This window comes from Vitis riparia, chromosome 1 (assembly GCF_004353265.1).
Source record: "Vitis riparia cultivar Riparia Gloire de Montpellier isolate 1030 chromosome 1, EGFV_Vit.rip_1.0, whole genome shotgun sequence".
NCBI classification, from domain to species: Eukaryota; Viridiplantae; Streptophyta; class Magnoliopsida; order Vitales; family Vitaceae; genus Vitis; species Vitis riparia.
Genome location: NC_048431.1, coordinates 3849935 through 3867971, shown reverse-complemented (window position 1 = coordinate 3867971; position 18037 = coordinate 3849935). Strand labels below are relative to the sequence as shown.

Here is an 18037-nt window from a genome sequence, read left to right as displayed (position 1 = left end):
TATCACATGATTGTGAAAGATATATATTGATATTCTTACTCTAAAAAGATTTGGGTATATATCTTGAAATTTAAGAATAATATTTGAAAAGTTCACTCAATCGAGAAGTAAATAAGAAAATAAATGCGAGAAAGAATGAGACTCATAATTCACGCTATAGAGACAAGAAAAAAGAAATATAAAATGTTTCAAGATTCAATAATTAAATAATGAAATTATTGTCACTCATTTGTGTAAATAGACCTGATTTTTCATGTTAAAACCTCATGGACTTCTAAGTTTGGATTGCTTTATTTTCATATGTTTGTACTTTTGAGTTTGTATTGCTTTATTTTCATATTTTTGAATTAACACGTTTGATATTTATATTCTTACGTTAACATGTTTTCATCAAACCTCATGCATAACAAAATTACCTAAGACCGTTTCACCACTCAACCCCACCAGCTGCCTTGATGCAGCACTCGTGTTAGGTGTGGGTTGTCTAGTTGTCGAAGTTAAATTGGGATGGAAGTGAACTATGATGGATAATTATGAGTTGAGAATTTGAGAGGAGCACTCCCACATGTGCCACATTCCTTCTCCTTTTTTCTCACTGATGTAAGAAAATCAGAATCTACGATAATTATACAAACATCATGGTTCCAACGCCAGCATCTACTACTACGGAAATCTATCATGAACCTGCGCCGTGCGGAGAGCCCAATATCTAGAAACTTTAAAGGCCCATCTCGCTTGCACTTCATTGGCTTGAGCCCAAGATCTAGACACTTTAAAGGCCCATCTCACTTGAAGTTCATTACATGAGACGGAGTTCTTAAGACTCTGCAAGATCCATTCCAAAGTCAACCCCGGACACTACTAGTGTAAAATGTGGATTCACTAACTAAAATCTAGTCGGGTTCCCAAAGTGCTCAAAATTATTTACCCTCCTGTGGTTTGACCATGATTTTATATCATTGGGCCGATCCTTGTCTGATTTGGGCCTGTAGGGTCTGTGCGTGAGTGGGTGGGGCATTATGAAAATGGACTTATTGGACCCAGGCAATTTAAACCATCCAATGTAAAATCATGCATCAAAAACCAAATTGCATACTCGAAAGATGTTCGACACCAACGCTCAAATATGTCTCAAAATTTATTAAAAATGACAGAACTTGTTACTGAATGATATGTCCAATTAGAAGAAGTTGATTACTCTGCAGGATTGAAATAAGAACATTACAAAGAGCTGCTTCGGTTGCTCGCTCGGGTTGAGATCAGCAAAACGCCCCACATAAGTATGATGGATCGAATGTCACAACATATTTAAAGGGGAAAAGGATGCAGAAATAATAAAAGAGCAAAGCCTCTCTATGATTCTCCTAGAACTCAAACCTTCTGGACCAATAACCTCCCACATGCGTAATCCTCATGCACCCAGCTATCTTACGATACTATTATTCTTACCTTATGTATATTTATACTTATACTTACTACATCATCAGTATTATTTACCATTTTACGAGAATTATAAACATCTCTACTTACGCAATCACAGTGCTCTCAGCAACAGGATTATCATTTATGGTCCATCATCTTCCGTCAGTCTATGTGCGATTCTTACTGTTTATCTGTCCAGCTTGATTGCCCTGGGCTGGAGTTGTCCCATGAACCTTTCCTGCTCAGTTAAGGCATGGCGAAAGTGGCAGCGGTGACCATATGGGCAGGCATCACCAGCGAGGACCATGCGGCAGACTTCAGTCTTGTAGCGTGGGTGGCGTATGACCGGGCGGAGTTCCTCGATGCCATGAGCAAACTGGCAGTGATCGCCATATGGGCAAGTGCCGCTCTCCTGCCACTTATTACACAACTCAGTCTTGAACATGCCTTGGTTGTACACCTCCAGTTCCACTGGTTCCTCCTCTTTCTTGACTCCACGCACGTAAACCTTTTGCTGCATCATTACACAAATAACTCAAAAACTTTTTATATATTGATGTTTTAATATCATGTTACTAACCATCGGAGTGATGAAACTAATTAAAACAGTTGAAAGCCATTGCATTGGGTCGGACGATATTCGATAACCCTATCTTGTGGTCTGTCCTCTATATATAGCTTTATTACACTAGATGATTGGGGTACGGCATTCTATAATGTCTAACGGTCCCTATTTCTAGTTCTTACACTCGCGCAGTTTGGGCCTATTATAGCAAAGTTTGTGTGTAAAGTTACGGGCAATCCGGAGCCTAATAAAGATTCGTTTGGATACTCATGAAAGCCCACTTGCCACAGCAAGAGCACAGGATTTTGTTCTTTTCTCATAGTTTTAGGTAAATAACACAAATTCTCGCCCCAAAAGACTGAAAATGTGAACTCAAATTATAATGGGGATGTGTTATTGTCATTGCTGATTATGCATTTTTATCTAACTGATTCCATAAACTTCTTGAATTATCTTGGATACAGCCACGCATCTTGCTCTTTTGCACGTAATAGGAAAGAACTACAGCTATTCTAGCTTAACAAATGCAATGATATAGCATGTCGATTCTTGCATAATTATATCTTTTTATGCATAATTTGTAAAAATGCTAGATATCACAATAGGAGTGTAATTTTCTGAAAAATGACGAGGAATTATTACTTCGATCTATTCATGTAGATAATTCGTAGTCATATTCAGCATTTCTTGAAAAATAAACATGTGGATGCATGGAAAGACTATGGCCTTTGCTTTTCCAGCCGGGAAAAGTACGCACATGGAACGGAAGCCCACTGGTGTAGGTATCGTGCCATCAAGTGCCAATAGACAAAAATAAAAGATCGCCGTGTGCCATTTCACAAGAAATTCCATTTAAGAGATACGTGAAAATAAAACTTGGTGACTGTTGATGCCAGTAATGTTCTATTGCTTTCACGGTGGTCCAGATCAGCTCATTGGACACACGTGGAGCACCGTGAAAACCCCAAAACACTTCTGGCTTGATAGAATCAGAAATGAAACAAGCATGGTATTGTCTTAAAGGAACTTGGCAAATCTCTCTCGTCGTACCGTTCCATTGAGTGGGCTCGTAGTTCGAAGCCGATTCGGGATCCGAGTCCGACCACCTTCACTCGTTCCGGGTTGACTCATCTTCAAGTACCCATTCGACCTCACGGAGATGCTCTTTGGCAGCGTAATTCGTTCCACGTCAATCCTCTCGACCCGGTCACTCTCGATCACACTCGTGGGACTCTCATTAGATATTTCATCATCCCAACTACGAGTCTCGTTACCATCTCCAAGACCGAGACGGCGAAATTCATCAGCCATTGACCTCGAGGAAGAATACTCAGAGTTGACGAATCGGTTCTGAATAGAATTTTGGATCAGGAGACTCAATCGCTTGTTGAGATCTCTGTTGGCGATGCGGAGATTCGAGTTCTCGTGACGAAGTACTTCGGCTTCTTGAGCGGTTTCACGGAGGTGATTGAGGCACAAGTTATGGCGGTTGATGAGGTCTTGGTGCTCGTATATGAGGCGAGACGGCGGAGAATATGGGACTTCGAGTGCTTGAACGTTGTCTATGGAGGTTGGGGTGCTGTTGTTGTTACTATTGTTGTTGACATCCTCATCGGTAGAGTACTCGGATGGTGTGAGTGAGACGGAGTTTGAGAGGGATGGTTTTGGCGAGAAAATGGAGGAGTAGAGAGAAGGGAAACCGAGGCCGTCCGACCGGTTACCAGCCGGTGATGAGAAGAATTTAATACCGCCAGGAGAGATGGAAATGTCTTTCTGCATTTGCGTCGGGTTCTTGCTGGAAATACCATAGAAAAAGATAATCCAATTAAAACATTAAAGAAAACTTTGGATAGTTTCTTTTTGTTCAAAATTCAGATCTAAAGCATTCACAAAACCAAGGAAACAGAGAAAGCTTCCAAGAAAAAAAAACAGATCATTAACACAGGATTAGTCTTGAGATTCAATAATCAATCACAAGAACTGATCAAAAAAAAAATCTGCATTCAATGAACATGCTAAAACTAGTACTTCTATCCTTCAGATTCAATAATAATTTCACAACGAAAATTAAATGAACACTAATCAGAGAAAAAAATTAAAACCACTTCTAATCTTCAGATTCAATGACAACACAAGAAAACAATCAAACAGAAAGATTCAAATCAAATAACAATTTAATGAAGATCTTTAGCTTCAATGCTGAAAACACCAAAAATCCATTACAAGACAATTGAAAGTTTGTTGGAGGATTGAAAAGCAGCAAAATAAAATAATCTTCCGGGGGAAACTACTGAAACTAGTATCATAACATCCAAGTCTACCCATAAAGATTGCACAAACCCTAGAAAATCCATAGGAAACAGGCGTAGGAAAGACGCTACTACGGCATAAATCAAAGAAGTATCACCTGAACCAGGTGTCAAAAAGGGGAGAGAGCTTCTTCTCTTGTTCCGCAGAGAGAGAGAGGGGGGGAGAAAGAAAGTTCTAGAGCGAAAAACAGAATAGGGAAACGGAGAGAATGAATGGCTTTATAGAGAGAGTTGGAGGTGTTCAGAGGGAGCATGCTCGGTGCAATGGGGGGCGAATCTTAAACGGTTAACACTAACAGAACCGCCCTTCAGCCATTGGCCTGCAATGGCCCACATCATTTTTTCCTCTACTTGCCCCTACACGTTTGGAAGTTTCTTTGCCTTGGGTAAGGACAATTTAGCCATTAGCTTCTCATGCACCAGCAGACGGTATGAGAAATTGTCTGAAAGAAGAAGACTATGGAGTAGTCAAATGGTTTAACGGTTTGATCGAATAGGACATGCAGTATGATTGATATCACTATACGATGTGTGGCTACGATGGGGGCGCTTAATCACAATGGAGAGGGATTCACCACAGAGGAGCAGAGCCCGTGGTTGTTAGCAGTAAACCGTCAGTCACATGCATCACAATTGCCACCAACGGCAATGCTTTTTCGATGTTTCTTGGACCCAAAAGGGTTTTAATTTCGTGTAAATCAATATATAAAAATAACGGTATATGGAACTGAGATATATGGCAATGGCATTATGTTTTTAGTTAGTGTAACAGCAGATAAGGGTCCCAATAATTATTCCCATGAATGGGATTGTTATCGTTATGGTTATGTCTAGAATATAATGCTTGGGCAGGAAGATTAGATGGTGGCAGGGATGAAACACAGGCAAGGGTGTATGTAAGGTGCATGGTTGCGGTTAGAGATGGGTATTTGATTAGAAAGTTTGCTTGGTGTGGAAGTTTATGGAGGGTGGTGGTGGTTTTGGGGCATTCGAAATTTCAGGACCTGTGGGATTCAGGAAAGGAGGCATCATGGTTTTGGGGAGTTTGCTTCTTTAACACAACTTTAACTACCTCTTTTGTCTATAGCTCCCCCATCAAATCTAATATTGTTTGGTGAATAACCACATGATCCCACAAGTTGTTAAATTAGCCACGACATTCTTCTCATTCTCGTTGACCTCATAATGTTTTTCCTTTAAGATCTGGATTCTCTTTAAATTTGAATCATCAAAAAGCATGTATAATTGGGTTTCGCCTACCAAAAGAATACCCAGACCATAGACCTTGCATTTTGAATACCACAATCATTTCTAAAACACAATAACAACGTGGTAAGTCATTCGGTGGCCTGGTTGTTTAATAAGATGATAGAATTCCTTAATTTAGAAGTGAACCCGTCCATGTACCATATATATATATATACACACTGCAGACAAAGTGGATTTGTTTCGAATCTGTATCCATATCGAATTCTACGGATAAGCAGCAGATATAGGCAACTTCTGTTAACACCAGGCCTAATTTTTGCAGCTATAGCTCGTTTAGAACCGATATTATACATACCTTTACACGAGGGACCAAAAGAATTGGTTGGAATTAAGTAATAAACATGACAAGTACCAGTGAAATGTCATTAATTTGCCCTGGGGTTGATCTTGTACACAACAAACTAAAATACAAAAATAGAATGTTATCTTCAATAACTTGGTGTCGCATTGACACTGTCAGATTCGTAGCCTTCTGCTTTTAGTGATTGACCTTTTACCCGCTTTCTTGGATCAGCTTTCCGAGGTGTGTGTCGGATTTGCTTTTCATTCCTGAAAATAATAAGATACAATTTGCCATAAGAGAGCATTAATACACAAGGGGAAATGTAACCATTAATACACAAGGTGTGTGTCGGATTTGCTTTTACCCAGTTGCACCCTACCAAGAACTTATTCAGCAACCATTAATACACAAGGGGAAATGTAATGTTGCAGACGAACAAAACTTAAAATCTTGATATCATAGGCTTGGGTTAATAATAAAACCATCCGTATCTTAATCTTTTCAAATGTGGGTTCTTTTAGCAAAAGGGAGCCACATAGATGATTACTGCCTACTAGTTTTAACCATTCCTGGATGCTTATTCCTGTAAATACACCGATTGTTTCTACGGATAATTCTCACACTGAAGTGTATTTCAACAGTTCTTTAGCTGTTAGTCAATATTATATCCTTGAATTTTAACAGTAAACAAGTTCTTAGTGATGATTTTAATCAACAGCTAAAATGTTTTTAGTCTGCTTCTTCTACTTTATGTTATAAAATGTGTGAAAATATCATGGGAAAGGGAATTCTTCTATCCTTCAGGTTTTTATTAAGGGTTTTCAAGCCTTTCCAAGGAAATTTGTACAGTTAATTTTTTAGTATTCTCCTAGGACCTTGAGACATTAGGGTGCGAGTAGTCTTTTAAAACCTCTACTGTTAATACCAACTTGAAAGCAACTTCGTTCTTTGACTTGGCTAAACGAAAGGCATCATTCATACAAACCCTGAGGTGGAAATGATGTTGAAGTCCTATATATGATGGGCACTAAGGTTGGTTGCTTACAACTGCAGGTATCAGTTAGGTACTAAAATCAGAAATTTATTGTTTTTCTAGTTCAGTGGGTATTAAGAGCTTGTCTACTTAAAAGGAAGTAGGGGATTCAACACCTCACTATGACAGCCCAAGGCAGGGTAGGTTAGAATTTATGACTAGCAAAGGGTGGGTGGGACCTAAGAGTAGCCCAGAAATCGAAGGAAGAGGGGGATGAGGATGGGGATTGGGAGGGGAGAAAGAGATGTCAGGGTCTGATTCAAGTAAGCAGAAATCCTGTTATTGGAGAACTAGTTAAAGAAATTGGATAAATTAGTGAGTAATAGGTGGTTCATGAGAGAGACCTTAGAGCAATCCATGACATTGATGATCCAGAAGAACATGGGAGATGATCTTGTTACTTACATTCGGACCTTCTTCTTCTCTTTGTATCTCATCATGGCATTTTCTCTGGCTTCTGAATGTGCACTCTCCAGATCAGATGAATCAAATGGAGGCCCTCGTGTTGTCGTAGGTGAAAGTCCACTATCGAGATAATCAGTACTACTGCTTTCTGGACTGAGTATTGAAACAGAGAATGACATAGCCGAAAAGGATGGTCGAATTGGGCAGTGAGAATTCACGCTTGTGGAGAAGTGATGAGCTTGGTCAGAAGGATCTGTGTCTTTGTCCACATGAGCTGACATAGTGACACAAACAGATGAAGCCACCGAAGCAACCTGTCATCACAGATGAAAATAGAAAAAGGAAGGAAAACAAAATACAAAGTTAAAAATAGAAATCCCAATGACCCAAAAATCTACATTCTACAGTGACAGCAACAATGAACATTGAATTCCTGGAAAGCCTCAAGCTAAACACAGGTTCCAAGGAGAAGCAAAACTCACACCCAGAATTTGCCAAAATGCTAAGACCAGGCTACATTGATGGCCTCTAGTCTTGGTGGACCATCCTACTCCCCATTTGATGGATTCAATCAAAGAATAGTCAGAAAGGTGAATATCACAGTCCAAACCAATTTTATCATCTAATTTTTGCTATTATTACAGTGGAACAATTCATTCTTGGGTCACAACCTGGAGGGTTCATGATAAATGAGTGAGTTTAAGCATATAATAGCTTTTTACATTTAAACTGAATTATGCAACTTAATCTGAAGCACACAATCCAGTAGTGTCCTTACCTGTTTTAGATAAGCATCCACCTAAAAAAATTTCACCTTTAGCACTAGATACCGCTGAAGCACTCCCATGAAAAGCAACACTAAGGCTCTTCAGTGCATCCTATGTCCCTAGGTTTGAGAAATAATTGCAGAAGCCTAGGCACTTGCCTTTGACAACACTGCTTGTGATAATACGTTCATGCAAAGGTTGTGAAAAGCTTTTAGTAAATAAACAAGTAAAACAGCAAGAACTAATAGGAGCCTAAGCTACAACAGCATAAAGACTTGTTGTATACAGGTGACTCAGCATGATTTCAACCAGCAAGAAGTGACCACTGGGTCACTTTATCTATCAGAAAAAAAAAAAGAAGGAAAAACTTAAAAATTCTCAAGATCTTATAAAAAAGCACCATGAATGTTGTTGATTTAACCCACTGAAGACTTTGTTGGAAGCACAGGGCTTATAGGTAAAGCTTTAGGCTCCATATGGATCATGGAAAGAAAGAGGGAAAGTAGGAGGGAAAAAATAAAAAAGAGGAAAAAGAGAAGGAAAGAAAAAGAGAAAGAAAAAAGTATAAACCCAAAACATTTTTTCTATTTTGCCTCTTCACTGTTCTTAGCCCTCTTTTATATAGGGAATAAGAATTTAAAAATGTAGAAGTTCATAAAAAGTTCTCATATTTTATTTCCCTTCGTACTTCCATAGAAAACCAAACAATGAGATTCCTTCCCTTTTTTTTTTCCCTAGTATTTTCCATGATCCAAATGGACCCTCAAAATAGATCCAGGACCTAAACCTCATCATAGGAAATGCCCGACTGGTCGTAAAATGAAATTAAATGAAACACTAAAATGAATAATTCTGCTTCATTTTACCAAGCGATGACCACAGGAGAAATTCATCTAGCTTCGCATTGAGCTCCAAACAAATGCAACACACTCATGGATGTATTATTCCAAAACTGGAACAAATTTTCACTCATTTATCAATATCTGCCAATGTATCCACCATGGCAGTGCTTGATCTTGCCACACTATATTTCTCACACTCTGCTCTTCTCACTTGTTACTTGTAGTGCTTTGATTTATTGACCTAATAACATGTTCCCTTCATTTTCCCAGTGTTCCAGTGAAAAATTCATGCTTCCCCCAGTATTTCCTGAGCTTCTTTTCAGGGAAGCAATCCATCCTACTGTATCAAAATTTTCAGCTTTCATGGTGAGATTGTAATAATTGCTAGAAACACTGAAATAAATTTGATACAAGTAGTGGTTCAAACCTCCATAACTCTTGTACAGCCATCATCCGATTTATCAAGGGATGTATCCTTCTCCAAGGAGGAATACGTCACATCTTCAATGTCAACAGGTAATCTGGTTGGATCTTGATCACCCCCAAAGAGCTCTTCAAAGTTTTGAAACGTCAGATCAACATCAGGAATGTTAAAATCATCTAAGCAGTTAACATCCTCACAAACTCCAAGATCTTGCATATTTTGAGACCACAACTGCATAATCCAATTAGAGAAGATTTATATGGAACCTAACCATAATGAAGAAATAAACACAAAATTTCATATTTCCATAAAATGTTACATTTTCCATACATGAAACAAGCTTCATTTTTTTTTTCCAATAATGCATTAAAAATATCATCTAATTTTGATTACAGAACTATGTTGATAGATTGCATACTACCAAACTTTTCTTGTGAACCACAACTATTCTTTAATAGAGTATGCTAAGGGTAAAATGGTATCTCTAACAGTCCAACACTAAGTTTAGAATCTCATTCAAGTGAGGTATATGCTCATTGAAACAAGATGGCCATAAATAAGCATTCTAAAATATTTGCATACTCTTGTTACAGCTAAAAATGCATCCTAGTCTCAAGAATCAGAAACAAGTCATACAACTTCAAGACATTCAGATTTATAATAAGCTAAAATGCAAGTAAACTGAACGGAGCCTTTGTCCCAACTATTGGGGATGACTACAGATTCCTGTTTCACTATTAAACCATTCAATTTTCACTGTGCTATTAGTTGCAAACAAAATTTAAAATAATAACAATAATAATGTGCATTTCCAACTTCATAAATAAGACATTCTATCACAAAAAGGCAAAGATTTCCTAGCATAACAATAGTGTGGGTAAACAGTCTGAACAAATAAAATATGATTTATCACATCAATGAACAAACCTGGCTACTCTGAATTGGACTTTTGCATTGCCAGAAGGGGTCTCCATGCAAAGGGATTCCAACAGTTGAAGAAGATGATAACTGCTCCAGTTGAGAAAATGGTGAGGGAAAAGGCTCCACTTTCAGTTCCTGCTTAGGACTATCCATTTGCTGAAGATCAGAACAGATACCAAGCGAATTTTGTGAATGCTCATCAAGATCATCATCAAGCCTTTGTGAAGTGCTAAACTTAGATGAAGATATATCAGTTTGTTCTTGGCCACGTATCAGAGATGATGTGTTTTTCCTGTCAGTGAGCTGTAGCCTTTTCAAATCAAGAATTTGCTGCAAAATAACAGATGTTTTTTGCTGCCCTTGTCCATTGTAAAATGCCTGTAGCATGAACAACCACAGTAATAAGCGATGCAACTAAATAGAGGTCTTTATATGCAAAATCTTTACAAAAGCCCCAGGAAAACCATGGAAGTCTATACTTTTGTCCACCAGCAATAACTCCAGATTGCCCTTAGCATGCTTAAGTGATTTTACTCCATTTTCTTTTCAGTTTGAAAATAGATTCAAGATTTATACCAAGAAAGTTAACAACCAAAATCCATCAACAGAAAAGGAGGTTGTTCTATTCAAAAACCTAACGAACAAAAAGAAAAACCAGAACCAAAACAAGGAAGGTATGATATGTAAACTAGGTTGAAAATCTGGTATAAATTTTGCCCTTGAAACCTATGTAATAAGGATGTAGATTTTTGCTATATCTGGAGAAGACTCTCATCATCATTCTCCATCACCAGGAGCAGCACACTGTCTTTTACCCAACTTATTTTAGCTGTTACATATCATTGTTCAGGTGGAAGCTTTAATACTTAACATATTAGTACAAGAACACAAGATAAAACAATCCGAGTACAAAGGTATATGAGGTTTGAACGTAGTTAGGCCAATCATGCCCATATCCATGGAAATATGGGACTAAAACATCTCATATTTCCCCATTTCTTGTATCTAAACCCTGAACTGTGAGTTCTCCCTCCAGCCGATGTCTTCCACTCTTTCTCACATCTCTATTTACCATATATAATCTTCACAAATACATCTTCATTTCATAACTTTTTTCCCTCATAACTTAGAACACTTACGGAAATATTCATAATATCCAACACTCTTTATCCATGTTGAGATCATAACTGCAATATAAAAATGGAATATTTTCAAACAGAGAGCAGAAAAAGATTAACCTATTCAGGTTGGTGTATAAAATACATTATCATTACAAATTAATTAATCAAAAGATATCAGACAAATCAATTTCAAAACCAGTCCAATTTGCTCCTGAAAGTGACAAGAATATATTTAAACTGCTCTGACATGAAATTTACCATAGGACCTTATTTCTTTTACGGTTCTCAAGCAGCACTAGTGTTTCTTGTTGTCTATATTTAAACTACAAAGAATTCTTGGAGGAGTATTACTAAAATCATGTCCACGAAGAAACTAACTTTAAACAAAGAATGAAAACAACAGTTTTAATTTTCTTAATATTAGCAAATACCAAACAAAAGTTCACATTTTCATAAAAGGAAAATATCTACCAGGTAGCGATAAAGCAAGTACAGGATGTAAAATTGTCTCAGAAATCCACTACTAACTCCCTATCAGCGAGAAAAAAAAAAAGGAAAAAAAAATTGACAATCTTTAGTTTTATGAGGGCCAATTCAGTTTTTTTTGCAGAAAGTAGAAGTCATCTGTAGTGATCAACATGAGATATTGATCATTCATCTAACTAAATTTCAGACTACACAAAAGTATATGGACCGAAGACACATGTTTTCCAGTTGAACCTTTAATTATCCCAAGTTACTATTTTCCTTAAAAGCATCATTCAATATCCTACTCTGATCATATAACCATCTTTGGAAAAACTAAATAATACGTTCAGTATTCGGATTAATAAAAGTTTGTATCAGTATAAAAAATAATTCTAGATCATACATTTTATGTTTTCAAATTTCTATTGAGATCTCTTATGCAGCTGCTCAACTCTTAGACCTTGAGGGCTACCCAATACACCTGGTGGGTATGAATGAATATCAAAAGTATATCAAGTAGTGAACCATTTGGAGAAAATATTTAAATTATCATGATTATGGAAGATAATCCTTTTATCAAATTCATCAGAGGCACGTATTTTAAGATATTTTATTTCTTATTGCTTTATAATTTTTGGGTTAGGAGTCAATAGAAGCAACATATCATTATCAATTTGTTTAAATAATTTCTTCTTTGTGATTTGAAAATGGAATAAAGAATTGACTATTCAAACATCAACTCAATGGGATGCTGCATAAGTACATGGAAAACCTATGTAAGCAAAAGATACATACATACAGAAACTTATTCATAACTCCAAACTTTCAGCATATGAAAAGTAAGAAAATATTGAAAAAAAAAAATAGTGGACATGTACATCTTTAATTTATCCCTGTGCATCTCACGTATTACTCAAATGCAGTTTGTATGGACTTCATAAGCTTTTCCAAATGTATCACCACTTTTTCTGTGGTTGAACCCCTAAAATTGTCAATTGAAAAGATCATCAATGTTATATACCAGCAGAATAACATGCTGAATCAGATCAATAATGCCAATTAAGAGAACTGTTGAATATCAAAGATGACAATTAATGAACTAGACAGTTACCAATTCAGATAAGTCCTGCCTACCTTACTTTGTTGTGTGCTCGATCCCACCTCAGATTCTGCACCAAATATTGAAATTGAGGAGTTTAGTTCAAAAGCCAATGAAGAGACTCCATCTTGTTGGCAAGAATGTCTTGAAAAGCTTGAATTTCTCACACGAGGACCACATGAATTAGAAACAAACTGATCTCGAGGAGCAACAGTTTCCATTTCGTTCAATTCAAACCCCCACAATGCCACAAAATCCTTAGCAGATGGGCATCCCACATAACTTCTAATTGCCCGTCTATGATGTTGTGAAGAAACTTCATGCAAGCTCCGGTCACAATTACGACACAAAAACACCCGGTGATCTAAACATCGAAGAGAAGTCGGGCGGCATTTGCATGACTCACATAGTAGGGTTCGAGGATGCCGGTTGGAAAGTGCATTTGCTGAGTGAACCTTTGCATCACATGAAAGGCAAAGCAGTGCTGCATCTGCCTTACAGTAAACAACTGGCCTCAAAGATGTGCAAAATTCACAAATTTTCTCCATTACCTTATTTCCTAATCATAAAAGAACCCCAAGGTTCCAATAGCATTTGAATACTGAGTTTCAATCACTTCTTGAACCCAGATTCCATAGCATTAAAGTTTCAGTTCCTTCCAAGAAATCATGATTCTTCTTTGTTTCTACTCCAATCCCAAAAAACACCTAGCCATAGAAAAATTTAAATTCAGATTCAACTTCAACCACCAAAACAAAGATCAAGCCTTAACATTATAAATTTAATATGAAATCGGCATACTAGAACCTATCAAATGGACGACGCCAGCCAGTCCTCTTTGTACTTCTTCAGCTATCAACTTAGAAGATCTCACCACGGAAAAACTCAGTCAGAAATCCCGAATCTTCCTCTTTAGTTTCCCAAAATTGAAAAACTCAACCAAATTAAAATAGATGGTTGTAGAGTCTCCTGTTATCCTTTCTCAGCAACCAAAAGGCGTTTAAGTCTGTGTGGTTGCTGAGAAATAATAGGAAAAGATATAGGAAATTCGGAATTTCCTAGGGGCTTCCAAGATTTCCTTCTTTTATTGCATGTGATTTCTCGGAAACCAAACGGAACAATTCACAAGTAGATGCGTAGTTCATTTGAGCTCAGAAACATTTGAAATTCACGATCAACCGTGATTTAAATTCATGAACAACAAGCAGTAGAGGAACAAGAATAAACGCACCTGTCAACCGCGTTTGGTTGCCAAGAAAATACAAGTAGTTTAATGTTTGTGTACTTGGAAAGCCCTAACACCGCGTGGCCATAGAGAAGAGAGCTTGGAGCAGAGCCTTCCTCTGGAGAATCAGCTCTGAGTCTGAGCTTCTTCAGTTCTTCTCTCTTCTATCCGCTGTTTCCGTCTCTCAATCTTTACCTTTTTGATCTGACGTGGTCATTTCTGGGCAGGGGGCTTCTTACGTGGACTACGACGCGTGGCAAAAGTGGGCCCGCCGACGTTATCTGTGTGCATGTGAAGTTTGTCATGTGATCCCAAAGTTTAGCCACTCAATCCAGTGGGAGCTTGCCGCGTGGTTGATGATGGAGCGACAACAGCTAGGCCATTGTGAGACAAAATCACCTGGTGTAAGGACCATGGTAGGCTGCCGCTTTTCAAATTTATAAACTTAAATCTCAATGAGAACTGAGAACTGATAAGGCAGACCATGAGAAGACGAAAACGTTACCAGTCATTCGTGGAAACGTAAATAAATACATATTAAAGGTACATGTCCTGATCCAAGTGCAAGTCCGAGTTTCGTAACATATAATTTAACCTGATTTAATAACTTAATTAAAATTATTAAATAAATTAAATATATTTGATAAAATAATTTAATAGTATAATTTAAAATAATAAATAAAGATAATTAACTTCTTCTTAAGTCTAATTTTTTACTTTCATTTACCTCAGTTATCTTTATAAGCTTATTTGTTATTTCACAACATTATTACTTGACTTTATTTGCCATAATTATAATTTATGAGGATAAATATGTCAATTTGATTGTTTAAAATAATTTATAAGTTAATTTTATTAAACAACTTTAATACTTAAAATAAAAATTAAATAATAAATTTTAAATCAATAACTTAAATTATAATTTAACTTAAAGTTGGTTTAAGTTATTAAATAATAAGAATTAAGTTTTACCAAACACCCTAAAAACTAATAAAATTGATCCATATAACCATCAAATCTATTTGAAAATTTTAAAATTTTGAAAATCAATTTTATTAAAAATTGAACTAAATCAAGATTCCAAGACTTTCATATTACATAATTTTTTATTTTCCAGATGAGTTTTTTAATATTTGCTATTATATATATATATATATATATATATATATTTTCATATTAAAATAATTCATTATTATTAGGTTATAATCAAATTAATTTTTTAAATATATTTATGATATTTTAAACTTCTAACGCAAGTTAAATTGAATTAGACTAAATGCATACATTAATTTGCATCTAATTCATCATTTAAACCGAATCAAATCAACTATAAACAAGCTTGATTTGGTTTGGTTTTTCTATTACTAAAAGATTGATTCAACTTTAATTCAAATAGAAATCGACCATGTTAGTTGGACTATTTCTTCAAACTACGACAAAACAACTAATCTTAACATCCAAAAATGGTGATAGGAAGGTGCTTTACAAAGTGTGGAGATTGACTTGTAATTATCAGGTAACAAAGTTATGATAAAACTTTTGAAAAATGATACTTTTGACACCAAGAAAAATTATTAATGGGAATATTGATTTATATTGAATAAATAATTTATTAATTTCTCGTAAATGAATATTTAGTAGTTTAAAGAGAGAATCATATTTCTATTACATCTCTTGTAAACGAAAAATATATATTAGAAGTAGTGTATGTATTGAAAAAGACTAAGGATGAGATTGAGTTTTGTTTTTATATATAAAAACTGCATATTTTGAGAAAAAGTTAAATTGAGAAAATATAAGTAGTGAAAAGTTACTCGATGCTGTATTTTATTTGCTATTTTTTTCAACAATTATTGATTTATATTTCCTATAATTTATATTTTTTATTTTTAAAAAAAATATTATTTTATATATTCAAAGTGCATTTTACAATATTTGTTCTCAAAGTGTTTTTAGTGAAACTAAAAAAATGTTTATGGAAGAATCATTAATTAAGAGTTCGTTTGATAATAATTTTAAGAAACGCTTTTAATCTTTTTAACAATTAAAATTTTTTATTATTCAAATATTAAAAGGACTATAAATATTTTCTATAATAAATGTTAAATGCATTTTAAGAGTGCATTTGATACTGATTTTTAAAAACATTTTTAGACTTTTTAGTATTTGTATGATAAAAAATTTCAAATATTAAAAATGTTTCATAAAATCACTATTAAACGGACTATAAATATTTCTTTAAGAAGCATTACAAGTAATTCTTTAACAACCTATGTTTGACAATGATTCTAAAAAACATTTCTAATCTTTCTAATATTTAAATGATAAAAAAAATTTAAGTGTTAAAAATATTAAAAATGTTTTCTAAAATCACTTTCAAACTGGTTCTAAAGATGTTTTATAAATTTTATTAAATACCTAATTTTTTTGTCAAAAAAATATTTTTGAGGCTAAAAATGTTTTTAAAAAATACTATCAAACATGCTCATGGTAAGATTATTAATTGAGTATATTAAACCAAATTGAGATTAGAAAACTTTATTATTTAAATAATTTTATTAATTTATAGAATATTTATTCATCATTGTATGTATAAATAAGACTATAAGTTACTTGTGTCATGCTTTGGTGTTTCTCACTTGCGAAAATATGTTATAAAGTACAAAAATGAATAAAGAGCATATCATCTCAATTGAATATGATTATTAATTTAATACATTAAATCAAATTAATATTAGAAAATTTTATTATTTAAGTTCATTAATTTATCATATATTTATTTTTCCAAATTTCACTGTATGTGTAGTAGCCTAGTAGGACTATAAATTACTTGTCATGTTTTGACTGTGTCTCGCTTGTATAAATATGTTATAAAAAATTATTATTACTTTACTTTAATTTTTTTATATTTATCCTTTTAATTTTAGTTGTTTTTATTTTAAAATATTAAAAATATAAATTTATTTAAAAATTTCTAAAATATAAAAAATGGCAAAATTATAATATTTTATAAATTAAAATTAATTTGATAAAATAAATTATTAATATAATTTTTAATAATTTTAATTATTTAAATAAATTAATGTCAATAACAAAAAATTATCACCATAAATTTATAATAAAATTTTAAAAATTAAATGTCAAATAAAATATTTATATAAATTCATTTAATTTTTTTTATTTATAATGTAATAAAACATATTTTAAATGAATTTAAGATAATTTTTTTTTAAAAAATTTGATAAATATTATTCTTGACCATATTTACAGCAATTATAATTACAAAATAACTTTAACATATATATTTTTATTTATTTCATCATTTTTGTTTTTGTCAAAATATGTAATATTTTATATTTTATTAATATTTCTGATATATTTTCATCCTCGAACAAAACTATCAAAATTCAAGACGTGCTTTTCTCATCTATGGCGCATGTGCTCGTGTGGGCACAAAAGCAGCAATTCTTTGTTCAGACTGCAATGACCATGAGAAACAGGGGAATACTACAGTTTTGAGTTTAAACGATACCTTAGGGCAGCAATCACGTCCAGCACTCGCACATGGTGCCACCCACTACCTCTGAATTTAGACGATACCTTGTTACTCTACTACTCTTTTGAGTGCCGTAAACAACATTTTCCTCAAGCTCATCGCTGCCACAACCGAGTCAAAGCTGCATTTTGGGTGCTTCAAGCTAACACCTCCAACCAACTGGAAGTGGGCACCCACCATTTACTTCAGCCTCTAGAAAGCCCAGGCACGAAAAGGAAGAATGGAAGACATCCTCCTCATCAAAAAGTGAAAATAATCTTTCGCAGGCAAAATTGATTGATTTTCCAAGTACTAGAAAAAATGAGAAATAAAAGAAAAACATTTGATC

The 18037-nt window shown here is 34.6% G+C and overlaps 2 protein-coding genes across 4 annotated transcripts; both read right to left on the bottom strand.

The window, feature by feature from the left end:
* Positions 1-1106: 1106 nt before the first annotated feature.
* LOC117913020 (zinc finger CCCH domain-containing protein 15) lies at positions 1107-4537 on the bottom strand. The gene is made up of 3 exons (XM_034827870.1): positions 4395-4537; positions 3038-3782; positions 1107-1936 (listed from the first exon to the last, which is right to left on the bottom strand). Exons 2-3 carry the CDS (start codon positions 3764-3766, stop codon positions 1610-1612), a joined length of 1056 nt encoding a protein of 351 aa, XP_034683761.1. The 5' UTR covers positions 3767-3782; positions 4395-4537; the 3' UTR covers positions 1107-1609.
* Positions 4538-5678: 1141 nt separating this feature from the next.
* Positions 5679-14327, bottom strand: LOC117918380 (putative zinc finger protein At1g68190). 3 transcript variants are annotated; one of them, XM_034835006.1, is made up of 6 exons: positions 13736-14327; positions 12964-13635; positions 10247-10618; positions 9323-9550; positions 7287-7600; positions 5679-6114 (listed from the first exon to the last, which is right to left on the bottom strand). In XM_034835006.1, exons 2-6 carry the CDS (start codon positions 13474-13476, stop codon positions 5994-5996), a joined length of 1548 nt encoding a protein of 515 aa, XP_034690897.1. In that variant the 5' UTR covers positions 13477-13635; positions 13736-14327; the 3' UTR covers positions 5679-5993. The 3 variants fall into 3 exon arrangements, 2 of the variants coding, with proteins under 2 accessions (XP_034690897.1, XP_034690890.1); XM_034834999.1 differs by having other exon boundaries at positions 14160-14327; XR_004651850.1 differs by having other exon boundaries at positions 6029-6114; positions 7226-7600; positions 14160-14327.
* Between the last annotated feature and the right edge of the window lie 3710 nt (positions 14328-18037).